This window comes from Heteronotia binoei, chromosome 10, assembly GCF_032191835.1.
Source record: "Heteronotia binoei isolate CCM8104 ecotype False Entrance Well chromosome 10, APGP_CSIRO_Hbin_v1, whole genome shotgun sequence".
NCBI lineage: Eukaryota > Metazoa > Chordata > Lepidosauria > Squamata > Gekkonidae > Heteronotia > Heteronotia binoei.
The window spans coordinates 85,867,795-85,892,649 of NC_083232.1; the positions used below are offsets into that span (position 1 = coordinate 85,867,795).

Genomic DNA, 24,855 nt, shown 5'->3' on the forward strand with positions numbered 1-24,855 from the left:
TGCATCTCCCCATCTCTCCACATGGCTTTTCACCCGTTTTATCTCTACAAGCCTCTCCTGTAGAAGTAACAAGGCCCTTATACTTCCACATACATGGTGATGTATTCAGCTGGCCACTTGCGATAAGCAAGCTACTCTTTAGTTTAGGCTTCTCTCCCTCCTTTCGGCCACATCCTGAATGTGGACTGAATCTACTTGAGCGAATGCAAGTTTTACTTTTTGCAATATATTTCTTGGGAGATGCATTTATTGCATTGAATCTTATGCTTCTATGACTGGACATAACATAAAAAGAGATCTGCTGGATTAGATCAATAGTCCATCTAGTCCAGCGTTCTGTCTCACGCAGGGATTTTTAAAAATCCCACTAAGCTATCACACGTCAATTCAGCGGTACATGAAGTGGGGGGAGGGCCTCCAAACTGGGGGATCTCCTGCTCCAAACTGGGGATTGGCAACCAGGCCTTCACTAGCTGCACACCCTTCCCCCAGCAATAAAAAGGTAAAGGTAGGCCCCTGTGCAAGCACCAGTCGTTTCCGACTCTGGGGTGACGTTGCTTTCACGGCAGACTTTTTACGGGGTGGTTTGCCATTGCCTTCCCTAGTCATCTACACTTTCCCCCCAGTGAGCTGAGGACTCATTTGACCGACCTTGGAAGGATGGAAGGCTGAGTCAACCTTGAGCCGGCTACCTGGAAACCCAGCTTCCGCCAGGGATCGAACTCAGGTCATGAGCAGAGCTTAGGACTGCAGTACTGCAGCTTTAACACTCTACATGAACTTCCCTGCTTTCCCCCTCCTCATTGCTGCTCGCCCAACATTGCTGCTCGCTCAATTCTCTCTGCTGCTCGCCCAACAACATGTGATTTGGACCCTTGTCCCTCTTGGCTGATTAAATCCTGCCAGAGGGAGCTTAGATGTCCCCTACGGGACATCATAAATAGATCCCTCCTAGAAGGGCATTTTCCAATGCCTCTGAAAGAGGCCTTGGTCCGCCCCCTCTTGAAAAAACCTACAGCAGACCCGGTCGAATTGGCAAACTACCGACCGGTGTCCAATTTACCATTTTTAGGTAAAATTATCGAGAGGGCAGTGGCGTTGCAGCTACAGAGATTTCTAGATGACGCTTCTGTCTTAGACCCGTGCCAGTCTGGCTTCCGGCCGGGCCACGGGGCAGAGACGGTCCTGGTCGCCTTGGTGGATGACCTCCAGCGGCAACTGGATCGAGGCGGTGCAGCAATACTGATGTTATTAGATCTGTCGGCTGCATTTGATACAGTTGACCATCGGTTGCTGATCCACCGCCTCGCCGACATAGGGGTTGAGGGGCTGGCCTTACAATGGCTCTCCTCCTTCCTCATGGGTCGGGGACAGAGGGTGGCGATTGGGGGTGAGCGATCCCAGAGGCGCACACTAGACTGTGGGGTGCCCCAGGGAGCAGTTCTCTCCCCGATGTTATTCAACATCTATATGCGCCCCCTCGCCCAGATTGCCCGGAGATTTGGGCTGGGTTGCCATCAATATGCAGATGACACCCAGCTCTATCTACTAATGGACGGCTGGCCCGCCTCCGCCCCGGGGAACCTGGACCGGGCTTTGCAGGCAGTTGCAACGTGGCTTAGACTGAGTGGGCTGAAGTTAAATCCAGCGAAGACAGAGGTTCTCCATGTGGGTCGTGGCACTCTGGGGAAGGAAATATCTCTCCCGGCCTTTGACGAGGCGCCGCTGAAGACGGCGCAGCGGGTGAAGAGCCTGGGCGTCTTACTAGAGCCTTCATTATCAATGGAGGCCCAGATAACAGCCACTGCCAAATCAGCATTCTTCCACCTGAGGCGGGTGAGGCAGCTGGCCCCTTTCCTAGAGCGTCGGGACCTAGCAATGGTGATCCACGCGACGGTCACCTCAAGATTGGACTACTGTAACGCTCTCTACATGGGGCTGCCTCTGTACCGGACCCGGGAGCTGCAGCTAGTGCAGAACGCGGCGGCCAGGCTGTTACTTGGTCTCCCAAGATGGGAACATATACGGCCGGGGCTGCGCGGACTGCACTGGCTGCCAATCGTATACCGGATCCAGTACAAAGTGCTGGTCATAACCTTTAAAGCCCTATATGGCCAAGGACCGACCTACCTGAGGGACCGTCTCTCCCCATATGAGCCCCAGAGAGCACTGAGGTCAGTGGGGAAAAGCAGACTGAATATCCCTGGGCCAAAAGAAGTTAAACTTCAAAGCACCCGCACTCGGGCCTTTTCCGTTGCGGCCCCACAACTCTGGAACCAACTCCCAGAGGAGGTGCGGGCCCTGCGGAACTTAGACCAGTTCCGCAGGGCCTGCAAGACCGCCCTCTTCAAACAGGCGTTCACCAATAACTGAATTAATGTTTACCGCCAGATTAATAACGTTTACCGCCAGTGTTAATTTAGGAATGTTTTAATTAATTATTGACTATTGACTGGTTTTAATGTGAATTTTAATGTGAATTTAATGTTTTTATTATTGTATTGTTTACTTGAAATGCTGTTAGCCGCCCTGAGCCTGCTTCGGCGGGGGAGGGCGGGATATAAATAAAATTTTACATTACATTACATTGCTCCTGGGGGGGGGGGGAGGGTGTTGGTGGACCCTCAAAAACAGAACAGACTGCCTGGAAGGATCTTCAGAAGGAGGGTCAAGAGGCAGAAAGGTGGAAATCTAGTGCCAAAGGAACAGAGCAGGGGTGGCCAAACGGCAGCTCAGAAGCCACATGCGGTTCTTTCACACATGTTGCGTGGCTCCCGGAGGCCAAGGAGGCACTTAATGCAGGCTTGCTCTCAAGTAAGCATGCTTAGCAGTGGGACCTCAGTCAGCCTCCACAGTTTGACCCATACGTAGGCGAATATTTCCACTGTGTGTGAAGTGAGGAAGGAGGGGGAAATAGGAAAGGCTTGCAAGCTCTTCTCCTCTACTGCAGAGGTTGCCCGGAGACCTAGAGTGGGGAAAGACAGCACAAGAGCTGAGGGAGCCACCGGAAGGAGGGACGGAATTAAAGAGAGAGGGGCAGGATTCCCCCTTAGTTTCATAGCTCTTGTAGGTGCTGTATTTTCTAACCTTGGTGTCAAGGCAAAGAGCTGGGCCAGATCTTGGGGGGAGGGGCAGAGGGGGGTGCTTGCCCTGGGCGCCAACGGAGGGGGGCGCCAAATAAGGTACGGAGTCCATTGTATTCCATGGAACCATAAGACAGAATAGCCCATAAGAGGGAGCCATTTTTTAATGTTGCCCCCCCTCAAAAAACATGTAACTCTGGTCCTGGCAAAGAGACACACATAACGATGCAAATGGTGGTCAGTTATTTATGTGCTACCTATGTGTTTCCTTCTCCCACTGGTGGCAAAAAATAATTCCCTAACCTTTCCTTATGCTGGTCTTATGGAGACTGTTATTCCCACAGTTTGCTTTTTTAAGAAGTCTCCTAGCATGGTCGTACTCTAAAGTGCGTACATATGTATTTTATCTTTGTGTGCAAAGAAATTACGATGAGTTTTAAGAAAGACGTGTGTATAATATCTGTTCATGTCTTGTGGCTCTCACTCCTCCACTTGCAGCTGCTGGAATGGCCTTGGGCCACCATAGCTATCACAGAGCTTGTCCTTGAATTCCCTAACCTTTCCTTATGCTGGTCTTATGGAGACTGTTATTCCCACAGTTTGTTTTTTTAAGAAGTCTCCTAGCATGGTCGTACTCTAAAGTGCGTACATATGTATTTTATCTTTGTGTGCAAAGAAATTACGATGAGTTTTAAGAAAGACGTGTGTATAATATCTGTTCATGTCTTGTGGCTCTCACTCCTCCACTTGCAGCTGCTGGAATGGCCTTGGGTCACCATAGCTATCACAGAGGTTGTCCTTGAAAGGGCAGCTTCTGGGAGAGCTCTCTCAGCCCCCACCCACCTCACAGGGTGTCTGTTATGGGGGGAAAAGATATGGGAGATTGTAAGCCGCTCTGAGTCTCTGATTCAAAGAGACGGAGGAGTATAAATCTGCAGTCTTCGTCTTCTTCAAACACCTGTCGTTTATTTGAGGTGCCTCTTACATTAAGTAAGTTTGGCCGCCCCTGGCCTTTGGATCTTACCCTACACTCAACCTTCATACCTTAGCAATGCCATTTTAGGTGCACCAAAGCAGCGACTAAGCTCTATCAATCCGCTTGTAACGGAAAGAAAAAAGGTCAAAAAAGGAAGAAAAAAAAAGAAAAGCAGGTTATTTGATACACAACAGGGTCTTTTGGAACAAGTGCCCTGATTGAAAAGATACAAGCGTCGTCGGGGGAAAAACAAACAAGCCGCACTTCTGTTTAGAGCCACTGTGCCCCTGCCATTGTTTGTCTCTTTGAAGAAGCAACATGTTCTTACGGAGTTCAAAGCAACTCCCCACGGCTGCCATTACACAAAGCCCCGTGACACTATAATTGCACAGAAATGTTATGCTGCGCATTCGGCACAATTACCACTCCCCAAAGGGATGCTTCCCCCTCCCCTTCCATGCCTTTACAGTGAACCTTGTTAAATTTCAGCTCTCGGATATTTGTTGGTGTGCAAGATCTTGTCAGTCGGCCTTAACGACGGCACTGTCTTCCCAGCGAAATGACGGAGATCAAAGCATCCCAGGATTTAAAAGAGGCAGTTGAAAGGTGAATTGTTGAAACCGCCTTTGCAGATTACATGGCTCCTGTGGTTCTCATGGTAATGGTGAACGTTAGTGCATCTTTTGGAAGACCCCTCTAAGAGCCAACAGCAGGCTATATAGCAGAGGTGGCCAAACTGTGGCTCGGGAGCACATGTGGCTCTTTCATACATATCGTGTGGCTCTTGAAGCCCCCACTGCCGGGCTTGGAGAAGGAATCTGTCTCTTTAAATCACTTCTCCAAGCTGAGCCAGCTGGTAGCTTGGGAAATGCATTTAAACCTGCTTTCTTTCTACCTCCCCATCTTATTCCTTCCTTCCTTCCTTCCTTCCTTCCTTCCTTCCTTCCTTCCTTCCTTCCTTCCTTCCTTCCTTCCTTCCTTCCGTGTGTCTTGCAGCTCTCAATCATCTGATGTTCATGTCTTGTGGCTCTCAGACATCTGACATTTATTCTACGTGGCTCTTAAGTTAAGCAATTTTGGCCACCCCTGCTATGTAGTCATAGAAGTTACACTACATGAGGCAGCAGGATTTTGGCAAGCTTGTTCTTCCATTCCCCACTTGAAGTTTGGCTGTTTCATCCTCAGTTGTTACTAATTCAGCATGGTACTATACACACGTACAACATGTACAGTGAGGTTTACTCTTCCATACACGAAGCTGTATGGTACTGAATCAGCTACTGGTCCATCAGCCAACTGGCAGCAGCTCTCCAGGGTCTCCAGCAGAGGTCTTTTATACCATGTAGTCCACATGAGAGCCGGTTTGTTGTAGTGGTTAAGCATGCAGACTCTTATCTGGGAGAACCAGGTTTGATTCCCCACTCCTCCACTTGCACCTGCTGGAATGGCCTTGGGTCAGCCATAGCTCTTGTAAGAGTTGTCCTTGAAAGGGCAGCTGCTGGGAGAGCCCTCTCAGCCCCACCCACCTCACAGGGTGTCTGTTGTGGGGGAGGAAGGTAAAGGAGATTGTGAGCCGCTCTGAGACTCTTCGGAGTGGAGGGCGGGATATAAATCCAGTATCTTCTTCTGTGAACTGAAGATGGTGGGAATTGAACCTGGGGCATTCTCTATGCCGTGCAGACACTCTGCCGCCAAGCCATGAGGTTGTTCGTTTCATTTTTTCTCTTTCTAGCATCTCTCTAGCATTCCCATATCTAGCCTATCTATCTAGCATTCCCATGGGGGAATGGGTGGAATATAAATAAACGAATAATAATATCTTGCCGCTGCCAGCCAGACAAGCAATTGCTCTCTATCCCACTGTTCTTCCGAGGAGCCTGCAATCGGATACGTAGTTCCTTCCCCCATGTTATCTTTGCAATAATCCTGAGAGGAGACTGAGAATGAGGAGTCCAAGGTGACACCCTGAGCTTCACAGCTCAGTGGGGATTTGCACCAAGCCTTTCCCATAAGAATATGACTTTCTAACAGGGCCTTTTGGGTAGTGAGAATTCTTTTTGCATATTAGGCCACACACTCCTGATGTAGCCAGTCCTCCTGGAGCTTACAGCGGGCCCTGTAAGAAGAGCCCTGTAAGCTCTTGGAGGATTGGTTACGTAAGAAGGGTGTGGCATTGTGGCCTAATACACAAAGGAGTTCCTGCTACAAAAAAAGCCCTGCTTTCTAACCACATTGTGCTTTGGCTGCACTGGAGCCAATGGAAACTCCAGAAAATTTCACTTCTTTAAGTGTAAGGAACATCTTAACCACAGAAAAGTTTCTTGTGCAACCTGAGAGCTTTGCAGAAGGAGCAGGCAAAGGAAAATGGCTGGCTACACGAACAAGAACTCAAACTTCTGAGATACACGCATCATGAAGTGGAGCCAAAAAGAACTACACTGCAGTCTACACAACTATTTCTGGGCACAATTCAAAGTGTTGGTTCTTACCTGTAAGCTGTTTAGGTCCAGGGTACCCGAAAGACCATCTCCTCCCATTCTTTCCAACCCACCAGTTAAGGTTGCCTCGTTGGCCCCGCTCTCTGTTCCACCTGTCTTTAGAGGTAAGATGGATGGTAACCAGAGACGGGGCATTTTCTGTGGTGGCACCTTGCCTTAGAATGCCCTTCCTTCTCTGAGGCTCACCTGGTGCCTCCTTTAAGTCACCAGGCCAAAACATTTTTGTCAATCCGGAAGTTTTATCTTTTTTTAAGCAGTTTTATGGGCTGCTTCTGGCATGAGTTCTGCTTTATAGATTTTTGCTCTTTTTTTCATGTCCCTGGCTTGCTTTTTAATGGCTTGTTTTGTTTGTAGATCGATAGCTTATGATGCTATCATTTGAAACCCACCTCAAGCAGGACTCTGAAGAGGCAGCAATTTTTTTTCCTCTTAATAAATCAATAGATAAACATGTCATCAAATTCCCTCAGTGTGAGCCATTCCCGACTGTCAAGGTAGCTCTTCATGTGGTTTTCTTTTGTAGGAGAAGACCCTTTGCTCTGCACTGGCCTGCTCTTGAAACTGGCCCAGAAGCTCCAACTGGTTCAGAATGTGGCAACGCAAGTCCTGATGGGGACGGCACATATGCCGGCTACACTGGCTTCCAGTGGAATATCAGATCGAGTTCAAGGGTTTGGTATTAACCTTTTAAGGCGTTGAGCAATCTGGGACCAATGTCATTGCGGGGCTGCCTTCTCCAGTATGTCCCCGGGAGAGTGTTACGCTCCCTGGATAACAATCTGCTGGTGATTCCCAGCCCCAAACACGTCTGGTTGTCCTCAACCAGGGCCAGGGTTTTCTCAGTCCTGGCCTCACCCTGGTGGAACCAGGGCTTTCTTTTTCTTATTTATTTATTTTATTCGATTTATATCCCGCCCTCCCCACCGAGGCGGGCTCAGGGCGGCTTACAACAGAAAAAAGCTAACAAAGATCAATTTAAATACATTAATAATTATACAATAAAATACATAAAAACCTAAAAATACATAAAACTCACATCGATATACACTATGCTACGTTTCCTTAAGTCAGTCTTTCAATTTTTCCAGTATTCAATAATCTGATGTTCGAGATTTAATATTCAGGCATTCCGATCGCAATTAATTATATGCCAACCGGAAGAGGGTTGTTTTACAGGCCCTGCGGAACTGTTCAAGGTTCCGCAGGGCCCTCACCTCCTCTGGGAGCTGATTCCACCAACGGGGAGCTGCAATTGAGAAGGCCCTGTCCCTGGTCGCTTTCAGACGGGCCTCCTTTGGCCCAGGGATTGTAAGGAGGTTCTGAGACCCCGACCTCAGCACTCTCTGGGGAACATGTGGGGAGAGACGGTCCCTAAGGTAGGCAGGTCCCAGACCATAAAGGGCTTTAAAGGTCATGACCAGCACCTTGTACCGAACTCGGTATGTTATCGGCAGCCAGTGCAGTCCCCGAAGCCCCGGCTGAATGTGCTCCCATCTAGGGAGCCCTAACAACAGCCGGGCAGCGGCATTCTGCACTAGCTGCAACTTCCGGGTTCGGCACAGGGGCAGCCCCATGTAGAGGGCAGGAATGTACAGCAACACAGTTCCGGCTGGCTTGCTATCAGGGGGTGTGGCCTGATATGAAAATGAGTTCCTGCTGGTTTTTTTCTAAAAAAAAGCCCTATGTGAAAGAAGGGTGATGCCAGGAGGTGTGGCCTAATATGCAAATGAGTGCCTGCTGAGCTTTTTCTACCAAAAAAAGTCCTGGGTGGAACTCCCAGTCAACACCACCAGGGCCCTGTGGAATCTTAAACAAGGCAGAGACATCCCATCAGGACTTTGGTTGAGGGCACCGTCCTGTTTCTCCCCCCACACACCCATGAGGCAGTCACGGTCCAGAATTAAGGAATAATGCTGGTATTAGTATCTTCATCGCTTGCTGTTAAGACTGCTACAGAAACTTCTATGTACTTTTATGCAGGGGTCATTTTGTAGAAAAAGAGGTGACGGTGCTCATTTGCACAACTCATTAGCACATGCCTTGAATTCAGCAGGAGCTCACAGGAGTGCAGCTCCTGAATCTTTCTGAGGGTTCCTTCTCCCCCCGCCACCTACTTACCTTGTCCACTCAATATTAGGTGCAGCCGCATAACAATTCCTGTGTGAACTCCACCACCTATTTTTCTACAAAATGACCCCTGCACCCACCTCTGGCATCACCAGAGGGTGTACTCAATTAGATCAGCTCAGCATCTCCCTTAAAATGCTTCTTGAATTAGAATGGTCATCATAAAACCTGATTCCCATTTTTTTGTGGGGGAAAATATTAGAAAGTTTGTCAAATCTTAAGAGTTCAGCAAAATTCTCACAGGGGGCTTGAACAACGGAACTCAGAAGCAGGTACGGGGGGGGGTGGTATAAGAAAGAAAGAGCACAATACAATCCAGAGGTTCTGGAGGTCCACTCCTGGGAGCAACTGCCCAAAATAAAGCCTGCTTTTATTTATTTATTTATTTATTTTAGTAAATTTCTATTCCGCCCATTCCCCGTAGGGCTCAGGGCAGAGTACAACATATAATAAAACAATAAAATACAATAAAAACATTTAAAAACAGACAATTCAACAGCGCTCAGATTGCCATGGCATCGCATATTGCCCAGCCTAGCCATCTCACATCATGATATCTCATAGGGATGGCAGTTTTTATTCCAATTCCTAGCACAGGTAACAGCACAGGTATGGTTTATGCACTTTTATGTAGAGGTGAGAGCAGACCCAACGCACCTCGGTGGAAAAGACCAGTTGCCTTGAAACATAAGGTTTGCTAAAGTTATTACCTGCAGCCCTTTCTCCTCTATCTTCTGCTGGAGTATCTGAAGGCACTTGGTGAAATCAGTTAAGTCTTGATCTGGTGTCTCTATGAACTCACAACCCTATAGAAGTAAAGGACAATAACAGAAGGGAGAATGGTAACAGTTAATTTTCTTGCAAGTTCAAAGACAACTATAATTGTTCCCCTTCCTTCCTGTTTCAATCATAATTGCACAGTAGTATAAACATGGTGGCTTTGAACAGACAGATCTTGATTCAGCTCCATTTTAAGGCAAATATAAAAAAAAATGGTTAGAGTGCACACTTCATCCATCCATCGGCTACATTCGCAGTGTAGTACAGTTCTGCCGCTATGTTCAAGGTGGTTTTACAATGAAAAATCATTGCCTTCAATAAAGTAAGCATGCCGCAAAAGGATAAAGGGACAAGAAGTGCAGAGAAAAAGGGAGCAAACTCGGACAGCGACTCTTACAGAAATTATACACGGGTTACATCGGGACCATGTGGAATTGCCACAGCGCAGCTCTAAACAGGATTATGTGAATACCAGGACACTCCCCCCCCCCCCGCACCGAATTTTCATAAACTGACAGTTGCCACTTTAGAGACAGTGTGGGAATGAGTGCTGTTTTAACTATCTCTTTTCCCATATTAGCAATTCATATGAACCAGGGGAAAAACCCTCTCAGTTAAAACACATACTTATCATACATCTTTCACTTGATCAATGCATTCAAAGCAGCTTTTCATATGAATATGGCAGGCGGACACAGTGGACTTTACTTGTTTACATGATATCAAATGTCGGCTGGCTTTATTTTCTTAATGCCTAGTTGTAATAACTTTGTGGTGTCTACTAAAGCGATCCTTAATGTTCTTTATATAGATAGATATGGATCTTTTGAGGACAGTCTTGACAGAAATGCTTGAACTACGATGAGTGATCATTTCCAAGTTCAGCACTGTCACTAAAAGCAAAAAAAAAAAAAAAAGGACCAGAATTATTTCTGAATGGGATGAGAAAAAGTCCAGTAGCGCTTTAAAGAATAACAAAATCAGTGGTAAGGTATGAGCTTTCGTGAATCATGCAGTGACTCACAAAAACTCCTCCCCTACCACAAATTTTGTTAATCTTTAATGTGCTACTGGATTGTTACTCTTGTCTACTGCTACAGCCAGACTAATAACGCAGGGCTTTTTTTTTTTTAGCAGGAGTGCAGTTCTGACTGGCGTGGCATCAGGGGGTGTGGCCTAACAAGCAAATAGAAAAAGCCCTCTGTGAAACAATGGCGACCTCAGGGGGTGTGGACTGATATGCGAATGAGTTCCTGCTGGGCTTTTTTTCTACAAAAAAAGCCCTGCTAACACGGCTACCCATCTTGACCTATCTGAATGGGATGAATCACCTATCCATCTTGTTTCACAGGGAGATGGCCTGGAGACTAGTCCCCAAATGGCAGCTCCTCACCACTTACTAAAGAGGGATCCAGATTCAACCCATCTGGCAGCCTGTGAAACATCAAAGAGGCTTCTGTCAGACAGGAACCACCAGACAACAAGACAGGTGGCTAGGTTCTCTTCCCAGGTTTATAAAAAACGCAAAAAGCAAGACAAATAGGCCAAACTGTAAACTTTTAACTAATTCTAAAGTGACTTTTTAAAAGGTTTAAAGGATTAAATCATAATCTTTGATATTCTTTTTTACTGTTATAGCCCTAAAGTCATCAAATCTTAAATAAGTATACTCTTTATGGGACTTTTTATAAGGTACTTTTAAGGTTGTTCTAAATGACTTACATGTTCTGGTCAATGACTGTAACAACTGACTGACTGGCTTCTGGTTGACAGCGGAAGCAGCTGTCAGAAGTTGTATAATTCATTGGTATCATATTTTGACTCTTCTTTGAAAGGAACTTGGTTAAGAATATTACAGTACTGAATAAGTATAGTATAAACACATATTCCCAAACACTAACTTTCAAGGCTTTTTTTGAGCAGGAATGCACAGAAACCCAGTTCCGGCTGGCTTGGTGTTAGGGGGGTTGTCCTAATCTGCAGATGAGTTCCTGCTGGGCTTTTTCTACAACCCCCCCGCTCTGCTTACCTTGTTTTAAATTATTTAAATAAATTTTTAGTCTGCTTGTTCTTATATTTGTTTGTCAATATGCAATTTTGCTATTTGCAACTGTTGAGTAATGAACATATGAAGCCGCCTTATACTGAATCAGACTCTCAGTCCATCAAAGTCAGTATTGTCTACTCAGACTGGCAGCAGCTCTCCAGGGTCTCAAGCTGAGGTTTTTCAAGCCTATTTGCTTGGACCCTTTTTAGTTGGAGACGCTGGGGATTGAACCTGGGACCTTCTGCTTATGAAACAGATGCTCTACTACTGAGCCACCAATAGAACTGTGACTGGTCCAAGGTCACCTAGCAGGCTTCATGTGGAGGAGAAATGGGGAATCAAACATGGTTCTCCAAATTAGAGTTTGCCACCCTTAACCCCTAAAGCACACTGGCTTCATAGGACTAAAAAAAAACAGGTTTCCTACCTGTAACTGATGATCTTCGAGTGGCCATCTGTGCAGTCACACTGATGGGATATAGGCGCCCGCGCCGATCTCGATCGGTATTCTTGAAAGCTGCGGATTTCCGCGCCCCAGGCCCAGTGCGCATGCGCAGAAGCCTCACCGCGCATGCTCACAGGGACCGGAGCGGACATCCCGCCAGTTCCTTCTGACCGCTGCGTAAGCCCTTAGAGATGGACCGGCAGCGGAGGGGAAGGAGGGCGGGTAGTGTGACTGCACAGATGACCACTCGAAGATCATCAGTTACAGGTAGGAAACCTGTTTATCTTCTTCTTGGTCTCTGTGCATCACACTGATGGGAGATTAGCAAGCCAGAGTCCTACCTGGAGGAGGGTGCAACGGTCCATCAGCAAGAAACCTCTTGAAGCACCGCACGGCCCACTGATGAGCGTCTACGCCAGTTCAGGTCCAACGCATAATGGTTCACAAACGTATACGAGGAGGACCAAGTGGCAGCATCACAAATGTCTTTCAGTGGTATTCCTCTCATAAAGGCTGCCGAAGTCGCTAGGGCTCTAGTGGAATGAGCTCTAACCTGTCTTGGCAGAGGTTGCTTGTTCAACAAGTAGCACAGTTTTATAGTCTCAGTTATCCACTTTGAGATCCGTTAAAGTTCCAAAAATATCAAGTAGCAACTTCCAAGAAAGGATTTCTACCGACCATGGCGAGAGATCGACTGATCCAAGCGGCGGTCAGAAGAGAACTGGCGGGATGTCCGCTCCGGTCTTTGTGAGCATTCGCGGTGGGGCTTCTGCGCATGCGCACTGGGCCTGGGGCGCGGAAATCCGCAGCTTTCAAGAATACCGATCGAGATCGGCGCGGGCGCCTATATCCCATCAGTGTGATGCACAGAGACCACGAAGAAGATCTACCAGTTTTTTTTTTTTAACAAGTGCATTTTGCACACTGGCGTCTTGTACTCTGGCTGGTACAGTGGCTTGAATGCAAAACTAGAACCAGGAGGACCTTGTTTCAAACCCCCGCTCTGACCATTCAGTTTTCCTCAGCATAAATTGGAAAAGGGGAGAATGATGTTGTGAGCCTCTTTGGGAGAAAAGCAGGCTAGAGATCGCTATGCAAATAAATACGTATAGATAAAATACCTATAGCACAATGATCATAGGATATGTTTAAACGGGAGAGCACAAAAACATCACATTCCAGTTGCTTGGCTTGCTTTCAGTGTTCCTTTTTAAAAAAAAACATACCCACCCACAAGTCTCCTTATACTGTACTTAGTTACAGGTGTCACGGTTATGTTAAAATTGTGCGATGCATACTTTTGTGTGTCTTAATTTAGAGCTCTGACATCCTTTAAGCTTCTGCTAAAGAGCTGAGTAAGGAATCGTGAAGTACGCCCGCCATATAAAGTCGCCATTCAAAGAGGTTCCAAGGATACAAAATACCTATATAGCATCGTAAATTATAATAAGAACCACAGTTGCTAGATTTAGAAGTTCTTTTACCTGCCTCTTCAAGGTCTCTTTAAAGGCTTCCTGGTCCTATCAATTCATGATTCATTTCCTACTTTTACCTTGTGCTGTACTGAGTGATAAGGAAATTAGGTTCTCACCAGTCAACCCCTCCCCCTTCATAATATGAGTCTGAATATACTGTTTACAGTTTGGGAAAACTGTGATAAAACAAAGGTTGACAGCTTTTAAAAGTGTAGGTCTAGAAATGGGGTGGGAAAGTAATCTTCACCAGTAGAAGGTTCAAAGAAGCTAGCTAAATCCAGACTTACAGATATTGTCACCCTATATTTATATATAGATACATCTCTCTATCTCCCACTTCCTTAGATTAATGTATATTTGCTATCTTCCATGAAATCTTGGTTTCATTTAAAGGTCCTGTACATTTTTTATGGTTTGCTTTATCACATAATACCTTTCTTTCCACCTTTGGGTATGTTCATGCTGATGTCATCCCAAGAACACCTAGTCAATGACATCATAAGAATTGCTAAAGGGTGGAGTTGTGCCCTGCCTTTTTACCTGGAATAGGTTAGTTCATAGGATAGTCAAGTCACATGACTGCCCCTAGTGTGGGGCTGTGCCCCACACCATTCCCATAATGTCTGGCATGAAAAAGGGTATATTGATAAACCGCTAAAACCCAGTTTACGTTTGCTACGCAAAAGCCATGGCACTTCCTGTAACTCCGGCGCAGATGGTGGGAAATCCTACAGACGCTGCGGAGGGAACAGGATTGTGACTGCGAGGTAAGCTGTGTGCGAAAAAGGTTGTAGTTGTTGCTATGTTGGCCCTCCTGACTCCAATAGATGCAAACTACGTAATTTATGCTGTAGCGAAACCGCTCGCTCACAACTTTAATGCCAGTAACGCATGAAGTAGACTTACTTTGTTCACAAAACTCCACAGCTTAGAGGGAGTACTGACTACCACCCCACATGAAAGCAGTAACTGCACTGGTGATAATGTCAGAACTAGCCCTATACTTGACCTTATGAAATATGCTCTTGAGGAGGCTAAAACCCTTTGAGAATGAGGGGAAAGTCTGCCTGAATTCTTTATCGTTGCAGGATAAAGCAAAAAAAAAAAATCTATAACACACAATAACTATTTGACAACCTTTCCCCCTTTCTTATAAATTAAACTCTGGTCTCCTGATCCTCCTTGGCCCTGCAAAAACAAGTATTTCTACAACGGACCTGTGAACACTAAAGATAAAACGACACCTGATGTTTCTGAACCAACACCATCTGTTCAGACAAGGAGACTGCAAAGCAATCACTCTTTTAAGATTTTTTTAAATTTAAAAAGACGGTAATACGGTATCCGCCTGACACCACACACAAAGACTCTAGGCATTACTTGGGTCTAGAGCGCTCACACAAGTGAGACATTTACAGATACTGATTTATAAAAGAAAGTTCTAAAGCGAGCCCCGTTGGTGCTCTCGAAGCAATGTTTTGGCAGTCACTGAATCTCTTATCCGTTCCCCGCAGATCTGATCTGGCCGCTGCAGGCGGAATACGGTGGCATTCAGTTCTCGGGGGAAGAAAAACTGAATTAACTTATTACCTGGGGCTGCTACTTCTGCAAGAGAGATATCTTATCCAGAAGTCAATGGAAAATAAAGAGGCTTGTGTACCGATGTTTGGCGCAGATGCACCTAGTGAGCAATCTAATTGCATATTGGTATTCTGAGAGAAGGCAGAATGACCTGCTGGTAAATGTTTAAAGCAAAAGAAAGCTTGTTACGTCAGTCTTGCAAATACTGTACAAAGTGTACTACTAAACACTAGTATAGCCTGATTCCAATGGACTCTGCTTAGGATACCACCAAAAAGGTATCAGTCTGCGTATTTTTAAAAACCGTCTTAGAAGTAGAGGTAGTCCCCTGTGCAAGTGCCAATCATTTCCGACTCCGGGGTGACGTCGCAACATGATGTTTTCATGGCAGACTTTTTACGGAGTGGTTTGCCATTGCCTTCCCCAGCCATCTACACTTTCCCCCCAACAAGCTGGGTACTCGTTTTACTGACCTCGTAAGCATGGAAGGCTGAGTCAGCCTTGAGCTGGCTACCTGAACCCAGCTTCCGCTGGGATCAAACTCAGGTCGTGAGCAGAGCTTGGACTGCAGTCCTGCAGCTTATCTCTCTGCGCCACGGGGCTCCTGTCTGACCTGCTCATATATACATTTGGAAGTGGACAGAGGCAGTCAACATCCAGTATGACGTAGCAGTCGAGTTATTTACTGTCCCTGGGTTGAGAAATTCTTGGGAATTTGGGGGTGGAGCCTGGGGAAGGACCTCAGCAGGGTATAATGCCATAGAGTCCACCCTCCAAAGCCACCATTTTCCTTCTAAGGAGCTGCTCTCTGTAATCTGGAAGCCAGCTGTCATTCTGGGAGATCTCCAGACCCTTGGAGTCTAGCAATCCTATGTCAAGTTGCTTCTCACTTGTGGCAACACTGTGAATTAATGACCTCCAAAACATCCTATCAAGGAGGCCGGTCTCCAAAGCACCCATTTTCTCCAGAGAAGAAGAGATGGTTTTATACCCCACTTTTCACTATCCAAAGGAGTCTTGGAGTAGCTTACCATCACCTTCCGTTTCTCTCCTCACAAGATACCCTGAGAGGTAGGTGGGGCTGAGAGAGTTCTGAGAGAACGATGACTGAGCCAAAGTTGCCCAGCCGGCTTCATGTTGAGGAGTGGGGGATCAAACCTAGTTCTCCAGATGATAATCTGCCACTCTTCACCACTACACCACAGCTGGCTCTCTGTGTAGTCTGGAGATCAGTTGTAATCCCAGGAGATCTCCAGGCCCTACCTGGAGGTTGGCAGCCCTCCATCCCTATGACTGGGAGGTAAGAAATATACCCAGCCTTTCCTTTGGCTCAAGGAAACTTACTAAAAAGCATTTAAAATACTGCAAATGAAACCAAACGTATTAAAATAGTCTAGGGTTGCTAATCCCCAGTTAGGGGCAGGGAATCTTCTGGTACAGAGGCCCTCCTCCCACTTCAGGGTTATCAGAAAACAAGGGATATGTGGACTGTTTGCAAACCGAAACTTATTTTATAGTTTTCATTCATTCATTCACATTTTATTTATATCCCGCCCTCCCCGCCGGAGCAGGCTCAGGGCGGCTAACAACAAAATTCATTGAGTTATACATTGAGTTAAAATACATTGAGTTATAACTAACAATATAAACCGGCAGATAATTATGAAACTGTTAAAATTCTAAAAACAATAAGTTAATATTAGTATGTTAATATGTTGGTGCTATTCAGATGGTGAATTTACTTAGCAGTTTACTCAGCGAAAGCCATTTGAAAGAGAACGGTTTTGCAGGCCCTGCGGAACTGTTCAAAGTCCCGCAGGGCCCGCATCTCTTCTGGAAGCTGATTCCACAGCTGTGGAGCCATAATGGAGAAAGCCCGAGTACGGGTACAATCTAAAATACATCACTTTGAATATACAATTGTACCATTTGGCATATTTAGGGGAAAGTATACATGCCTTAGGTTTTCTGCAAGTAACATTGCAATGACAGGCAGTCCTACAGAGAAAGACAGGTGCAAATTGCTGCCCTCTATGCTACATTAGCTGATTATCTCCGATACTGGCATGAAAAAAAAATACAAGTTGAAAATAGGAAATACAAATTTTGTAGTAAAGAAAATACAGCCTGTCCTTTGGATATAGTCTCACAGAATCCCCATAGGACATATTTGTATATCAAGTTAAACTTGGGTTACATTGAAAACTGTTCAGCAGTGCATTATCTCCATTTGTAGTACAGAGTGTAAACTGAGGACAAAACTAGTCACATTTGAACTGTAAACATATACTTTATTTTATGTTATTCTATTTGTATCCCACCCTACCTGCAAACGGGCTGAAAATACGGTGTATGCTTGACAATATAGTGTATACTTCTAGTATGCGGAGGGATTATTGATTCTGTAACACTACAAACTAAATAATAATAAAAAATAATACACTATACATCTTGTGCATGTAGAAGCCAGTCTTTTAAAAAAATCACTCAATGCTTCTTAGGCCTTTTAAAAAGAGATCCTCCAAATTTCCACTTTTCCTATTTAAAAATGGGGGCAGTCCCTGCGGAACAAAAATTGACCCACCCCCCCATTTTTAAGGGCTTTAAGCCCCATGGCGCAGAGTGGTAAAGCTGCAGTACTGCAGTCAGAGCCCTCTGCTCACAACCTGAGTTTGATCCCAGCGGAAGCTGGTTCACGTAGCCGGCTACAGGTTGACTCAGCCTTCCATCCTGCTGAGGTTGGTAAAATGAGTACCCAGCTTGCTGGGGGGAAAGTGTGGATGACTGGGGAAGGCAATGGCAAACCACCCCGTAAAAAGTCTGCCGTGAAAACGTTGTGAAAGCAACATCATCCCAGAGTCGAAAACGACTGGTGCTTGCATCTCTACCGGGGTGACCTAGGGACAAATCTTTACTCAGTCGAGGAAACTGATTGGCTTACCTTCCATCAGTTACTCTTTCTCAGTCTAATCCCACTGGCGTGTTGTGAAGATAAAATGGAAAAGATGCTGCTCTGAGCTCTTGGGAGAAAGGTTGGGATACAAACAGTTAGGGAGACAAAGGCAATGTTCCCTCTAAGCTGAGTTAGTGTAAACTAACCCAGTTTTTTAGCCTCTGGCTCACACATTTTTTGTCTTAGCTCAGGAAAAATGGCCCTAGAACAAACTAATCGATGCATTTACTCACAACTTTAATGCCAGTAGCTCACAAAGTAGAATTTTTGCTCACAAGATTCCACAGCTTAGAGGAAACATTGGACAAAGGTCTCTGTCAATGAGAAGGTAAGTAACAATGGACCACCCTAAGTTTGCCCACCATTACTGTTCCTTCCATGCACAAAGCCAGCCTCCTTGTGTTCTAGAGACCTAGGTGACTTCTCTGGACCCAGAGAAGCAGTATAGGATAGCAGTTGGAGTGTCATATTAGGATCTAGGAAAGCCAAGTTCAAGTTCACACTCTTTCATGAACCTCATTGGGCCAATCACTCTTTCCAGGAGAAGAGGAGGTTTTTATACCCCACCTTTCTCTACCATAAGGCGTCTCAAAGTGGTTTACAATTGCCTTCCCTTCCTCTCCCCACAACAGGCACCTTGTGAGGTAGCTGGGGCCAAGAACCTTCTGAGAGAACTGTGACTGGCTCAAGGTCGCCCAGCAGGGTTCAGGTGGAGGAGTGGGGGATCGAACCCAGTTCTCCAGATTAGAGTCTACCAGGCTTAACCATCACACCACACTGGCTCAGACTAACCTACCTCACAGGGTGACTGTGAGGATAAAATTGGGAAGCACATACCCTAAGAACCTTGGAACAAGGGTGAGGAAAAACGGTCTGAGTCAATTCTGAATGATGGTAAGGCTCAACAGAGATGGCCAGTGCCTTGCCTGAACTGAATGTCAGAAGAGTTGGTTTTTATAGTCTGCTTTTCTCTGTCCTAAGGAGTCTCAACGTGTCTTACAGTTGCCTTCCCTTTCTCTCCCCTCAACAGGCACCTTGTGAGGCAGGTGGGCCTGAGAGAGTTCTGTAAGGACTCTGACTGGCCCAAGGTCCTCGACAGGCTTTGTGCAGAGGAGTGGGGAATCAAACCCGGTTCTCCAGATTAGAGTCTGTCGCTCTTAACCACTACACCACACTGACTCTCGGAACATAACCCACAATCCTCCGCAAAATGGCGGAGGATCAGAACTTCCCTTAGCGGATAAGCTGAAAAGAGAAACTCAGCAAACTGCTGACGTAAGGCCAGAAACATACAGAAAGAGTGCACACCTCCTCAAACCAAGAGTGACATGAACTTGTCAAATCTGACATCTGCCCCCCTTCCCAGCCCTTTCTATAGCTGAGATTTTTGACTTCAACTAATGCAGCGTCTGCCCCTCCTCCTCCTTTCTATCTTGAGGTGTTATTTTTCAAAGTCTGTGATTATTTTTTCCCCCAGAGGCAGCATTTGGCTTCTGTCTGACAGAGATTTTTTTAGAGATATAACTTATATTTACTGTGACAGACACAGCATTGAAAGAGTTAGCCCACATCAATTGCCAAGCGCTCTTTCTCTATAGTGTATTTCTTTGGGGGTTTAAAGAACTATAATTATGACATAAACATTCAAAATATAAAAAGTACCAGAAAGGCAAAACAGAATTCCCTAGCCCTGGAGTGCACTATTTTTCTATCATTGGTTTTGTTCAGCAAGGATATTGGGTAAGGGGAGGGGGGGGGGGTTTACAATTTATCTTGTGTTTTGGGGAGGTGGTGCGGCTCAGTGGTAGAGCACCTGCTTTGGATACAGAAGGTCCCAGGTTCAATCTCCAGCACTTCCAATTAAAAGGATCAGGCAGCCGGTGATGTCAAAAGGCCTCTCTCTGTGACCTGATGGACCAATGGTCTGGTTTGGAGGGTTGCCAGTCCCCAGGTGGGGGCAGGGGATCCCCCGTTTTGGAGGCCCTCCCTCTGCTTCAGGGTTACCTGAAGGCCGAAGGGAGCGAAATGGCTGCTGGGCACTTCATTATTCCCTATGGAGACAGCTTCCCATAGGATATAATGGAGAATTGACCAGTGGATATCTGGGGCTCTGGGGGAGCTGTTTTTTGAGGTAGAAGAACCAAATTTTCAGCATAGCATCCAGCGCCTCTTCTCAAAACAACCTCAGAGTTTCAAAAAGATTGGACCAGGGGGTCCAATTTTAGGACCTCCCAAAGAAGGTGGCCCTATCCATTATTTCCAATGGAGGGAAGGCATTTAAAAGGTGTGTAGTCCCTTTAAATGCGATGGCCAGAACTCCCTTGGGAGTTCAAAGGGAATGTGCAGCTGCCTTCTGGACCAGTTGAATCTTCTGGGTCAGCCCCAAGGGAAGGCCCACATAGATTCAGCCCCAGCGCTAGGGGTTCTTCTGCCCTAAGCAGAACCCTGTCCCGGTGCCCCACCACCCCAACTCCAACTGTGCGCGTGAAGTGTGCACGGCGCAATGACGTCACCTGAAAGTGATGGCATTGTGGTGGCATGCCCCCTGCCTGCTTCACAGGGAGCTGAGCAGGGGCTGCCTGCCTCGTTCTTCCTTCACTCCGATTGGAGCAAAGGAAGGACCCTCCACTGCCCCCTCCCTCACCCCTCTCCCGCTTTGGAGGCAGCTGGGCAGGGGCTGCCTAGTTCTTCCTTCGCTCCAATTGGAGCAAAGGAAGGATGCAGCAGAGTCAGGGTCAGCGTGAGCAGGGACGGGGTGCCCACCCCCCGTAGTGAGGTGGTGCCCCTTGCCAAGTGCCATGCACCGGCCCTGCATAGATTACCATGGCTAGGTCAGACCAGGACAGGTAGAGGGCCAGTTAGCCGTAACCACATAAAATGGTGGCATTCATGATTTGAAAATTCTTAATTACAAGGTCACACTTATGTAACTTATGTTGAGAGCCAGTTTGGTGTAGTGGTTAAGTGTGTGGACTCTTATCTGGGAGAACCGGGTTTGATTCCCCACTCCTCCACTTGCAGCTGCTGGAATGGCCTTGGGTTAGCCATAGCCCTGGCAGAGGTTGTCTTTGAAAGGGCAGCTGCTGTAAGAGCTCTCTTAGCCCCACCCACCTCACAGGGTGTCTGTTGTGGGGGAGGAAGGTAAAGGAGATTGTGAGCCGCTCTGAGACTCTTCGGAGTGGGGGCGGGATATAAATCCAAAATCATCTTCTTCTTCTTCTTTTTCTAACTGGTATAACTTTAAAAATGCTGACAAATGCAGTGTTGGCAGTGCAGCATTTAGGGATCCATACTGCTCGCCAAGGGAGCAAATTTTTACTTTTTGGCTTTGCAAAAATCTCAAAGACCTCAACCCTTAACTCTATTTAATGGAAGGTTCCTTCCCCCACCCCACCTTTGGCTACTGAATCGATCAAGGACTTAGGGGTTATGGGCATGGGGGGGGGGGGAAATCAAAGGATACAAGAGCAAAATTAGTGAGATAAATTCTCCAGTGACGGCTCATATTAAAGCAAGATGCTGATCAAAGGCATAAAATTACAAAATTAAGAAATGCAGAAGTCATTTCCATTTCCATCAGAAGCGCTCCCTCTGCACACATTAGTAAGTTAAGCCTCATAACACCGGTGAGGAATATCTTGATAATCCCCACTGCCTGGCTTAGTTTTTTTGGAACTGGCTCCTCAAAAGAGAGAGAGAGAAAGAGAGAGGGAGGGAGAGAGAGAGAATTAAGCCTGAAAATATAATTCAGACTCCACATGATTTCATGGGAAATTTCTTTGATCATTAAGCTTTTCTCTCATTTGAGAAAGTTACAAGTTTTGTTGTTTCTGGCAGTCAGGCCTCTTTTTTTTTTTTGTAGAAAAAGCCCAGCAGGAACTCATCTGCATATTAGGCCATTCCCCCCCCCAACATCACCATTGTTTTGCACAGGGGTTTTTCCTAGAAAAAAACTCCAGCAGGAACTTATTTGCATATTAGGCCACACCTCCTAACACCAAGCCAGTCAGAACTGCATTCCTGCTAAAAAAAAAAAAAAGCCCTGCTGGCAGTACTGATTGGTGGTGGCTCTCCATGGTCTCAACCAGAAGTCTGAATATGTCATATGCTTCCTAGTCCTTTCACCTGCAGATCCTGGGGACCAAACCTGGTACCTTCTCCATGCAAAGCAGATGCTTTGTGTCATTCAGCTATGATCCCCAAGTTCTGACTGTCCTAGATTGCCCCCCTCCCCTCCCTTAAATTACATGGAGACCTCAGATTAGTCCTCTTAATATACTTTGGAATTTGTGTTAAGTGCTGACGACTCTGGGTTGGGACATTCCTGACGATTTGGGGGTGCAGCCTAGAGAGGGACTTCAGCAGGGTATAATGCCATAGAGTCCACCCTCCAAAGCCACCATTTTCCTTCTCAGGAGCTGCTCTCTGTAATCTGGAAGCCAGCCGTCATTCTGGGAGATCTCCAGACCCTTGGAGTCTAGCAATCCTATGTCAAGTTGCTTCTCACTTACGGCAACACTGTGAATTAATGACCTCCAAAACATCCTATCATATCCTAGGTCTTGCAAACTATCATATCCTAGGTCTTGCAAAATCCAGCCCAAGGTGGGTCATCTTCTTTTCCTCTTGCCTTCAGCTGTTCCCAGGAGTGGAATTCTAGCAGGAGCTCCTTTGCATATTAGACCACACACCCCTGATGTAACCAATTCTCCAAGAGCTTACAAGGCTCTTTTTTGTAAGCTCTTGGAGGATTCCCTACATCAGGGAGGTGTGGCCTAATATGCAAAGGAGCTCCTGCTAGAATTCCACCTCTGGTCCTAGAATTGGAACTTTGGGAAGCAGTAAAACCTCCCTTTCTTCCCAGTTCCTTGGGTTTCTCCTCAAGCTCTCCCAAACTGTTTTCCAAGCTGTCTAGACCAATTCCGCAGGGCCTGCAAGACCTACCTCTTTAAAATAGCCTTCACTTAATACCGAGCTAAGGAAGTCTCGCTGGATATGTTTTAGCCACTGAATTTTATAGAAGACCTTAGTTATAGCACCATAATGTTAATTCTAATACAAGTTGTTTTAACGATTTAAGGATGATTTTATATAATTGTAATTGTGATTATCGTGTATGGTTTTATTGTACATTGTATTTATGTGTTGTGAGCCGCCCTGAGCCTGCTTTGGCGGGGAGGGCGGGATATAAATAAAAAGTATTATTATTATTATTATTATAGAAAGCTCGTACATCTTGCTTCTAGAGAAGCATCAGCTCTTGCTCAGCTGATTGTAACATCTTTGCTAAGCCTGGCGTATTAAACCCTCATCCTCTTTGCATGTTCCCTCAACCAACACTTTCCAATTAGTTTTTTTTTAAACAACGCACACTTGTTTCATCTACCCAGCCGTGGACTTTTCTTGGCATTGGAACTGATGCCTCGATGTTTCCACCAACGCAGCCATCCCTTAAGGACTGTGCAGCTGGCTTTGCTCGGTGGGATGAACAAATGTGTTTCAGCCTGTTGACCAGAATCCCGCTCCTGTCTGTAAAGCAATATGCACACGAATGGACTTCATTTGCTACGGTTCTTATTCTGCCTCAATTGAATGTGGAGTGTCTTAGTTAGCGGAGCAGTGCTTGGACAACAAACCATAGTGGAACAAGGAACTACCAGCTGATAGACTGTTGTCTTAGGTTTCCTAATGTCAATTGCTTACCCATGTTCATATGTCTCTGGTACTATAAAAAAAAAAAGGTAGTCCCCTGTGCAAGCACCAGTCATTTCCGACTCTGGGGTGACGTTGCTTTCACAATGTTTTCATGGCAGACTTTTTTACGGAGTGGCTTGCCATTGCCTTCCCCAGTCATCTACACTTCCGCCCCCCAGCAAGCTGGGTACTCATTTTACCGACCTCAGAAGGATGGAAGGCTGAGTCGACCTGGAGCCGGCTACCTGAACCCAGTTTCCGCCAGGATCTAACTCAGGTCGTGAGCAGAGATCAGGACTGCAGTACTCCAGTTTTACCATTCTGTGTCACGGGGCTCTAGTACTATAGTCAACTTTAAGAGGCATGTTAATACTTGGCAGAGCAGTTTACATGGCTGACCCTGAACTTTGCGGAAACCCAGAAGAACCTATAGGGGTTTAATGGATTTTTTGCCTCAGTGATTTCTTAATCTCTTGTTAAGGTGACTTGAACTTGGCTTGCCCACTCACTTCAAATGTTAAAGTAAGTTTTCAATGCACCAACCAATTAACTAAATAAAATAAAAAGTTTTACCAGATGCCACATAGTCCACAGATGGTTAAAGATCAGCAGAGCACATGGGACCTGTGTACACAAGTTATGACTCGGTTTATATTTAATTTTGGGCTGCTAGGCAAACAGGAAATAGTGCTCCAAAAGTAATAAAGTGGTTGATTTTTTGGGGCCGGGGGGAAGAAACCCATACTGTCATCTGCTGCACTATTTACCCCTTATAAAAGTGTTGTATTGCTGGGATAGCTGCTGCTGCTGTTCATCCCATGGTTCAGAACATGTCTGAAGTCTTCTGCCTGTTTGGGTAGTCACCATGCAGTGGTTAGCGACTATGACATGACCACCTTCTCCCCTTGAAAACACCACACCTATGAAGTGCCTCAGATAGGAAATGGTATGGTATAGACCAGGGCTGGCCAAACTTGCTTAACGTAAGAGCCACATAGACAAAATGTCAGATCTTTGAGAGCTGAACGGAAGGAAGGAAGGAAGGAAGGAAGGAAGGAAGGAAGGAAGGAAGGAAGGAAGGAAGGAAGGAAGGAAGGAAGGAAGGAAGGGAGGGAGGGAGGGAGGGAGGGAGGGAGGGAGGGAGGGAGGGAGGAAGGAAGGAAGGAAGGAAGGAAGGAAGGAAGGAAGGAAGGAAG

The 24,855-nt window shown here is 46.1% G+C and overlaps 1 protein-coding gene across 1 annotated transcript in view; it reads right to left on the minus strand.

Moving 5' to 3' along the window:
• TPK1 (thiamin pyrophosphokinase 1) overlaps positions 1 to 24,855 on the minus strand; it is a 551,786-nt gene that overhangs the window by 140,585 nt on the left and 386,346 nt on the right. The window contains exon 5 of the mRNA XM_060247753.1: positions 9,395 to 9,490. Within this exon, the coding sequence (XP_060103736.1) occupies positions 9,395 to 9,490 (96 nt within the window). The remainder of the gene's footprint in view (positions 1 to 9,394; positions 9,491 to 24,855) is intronic.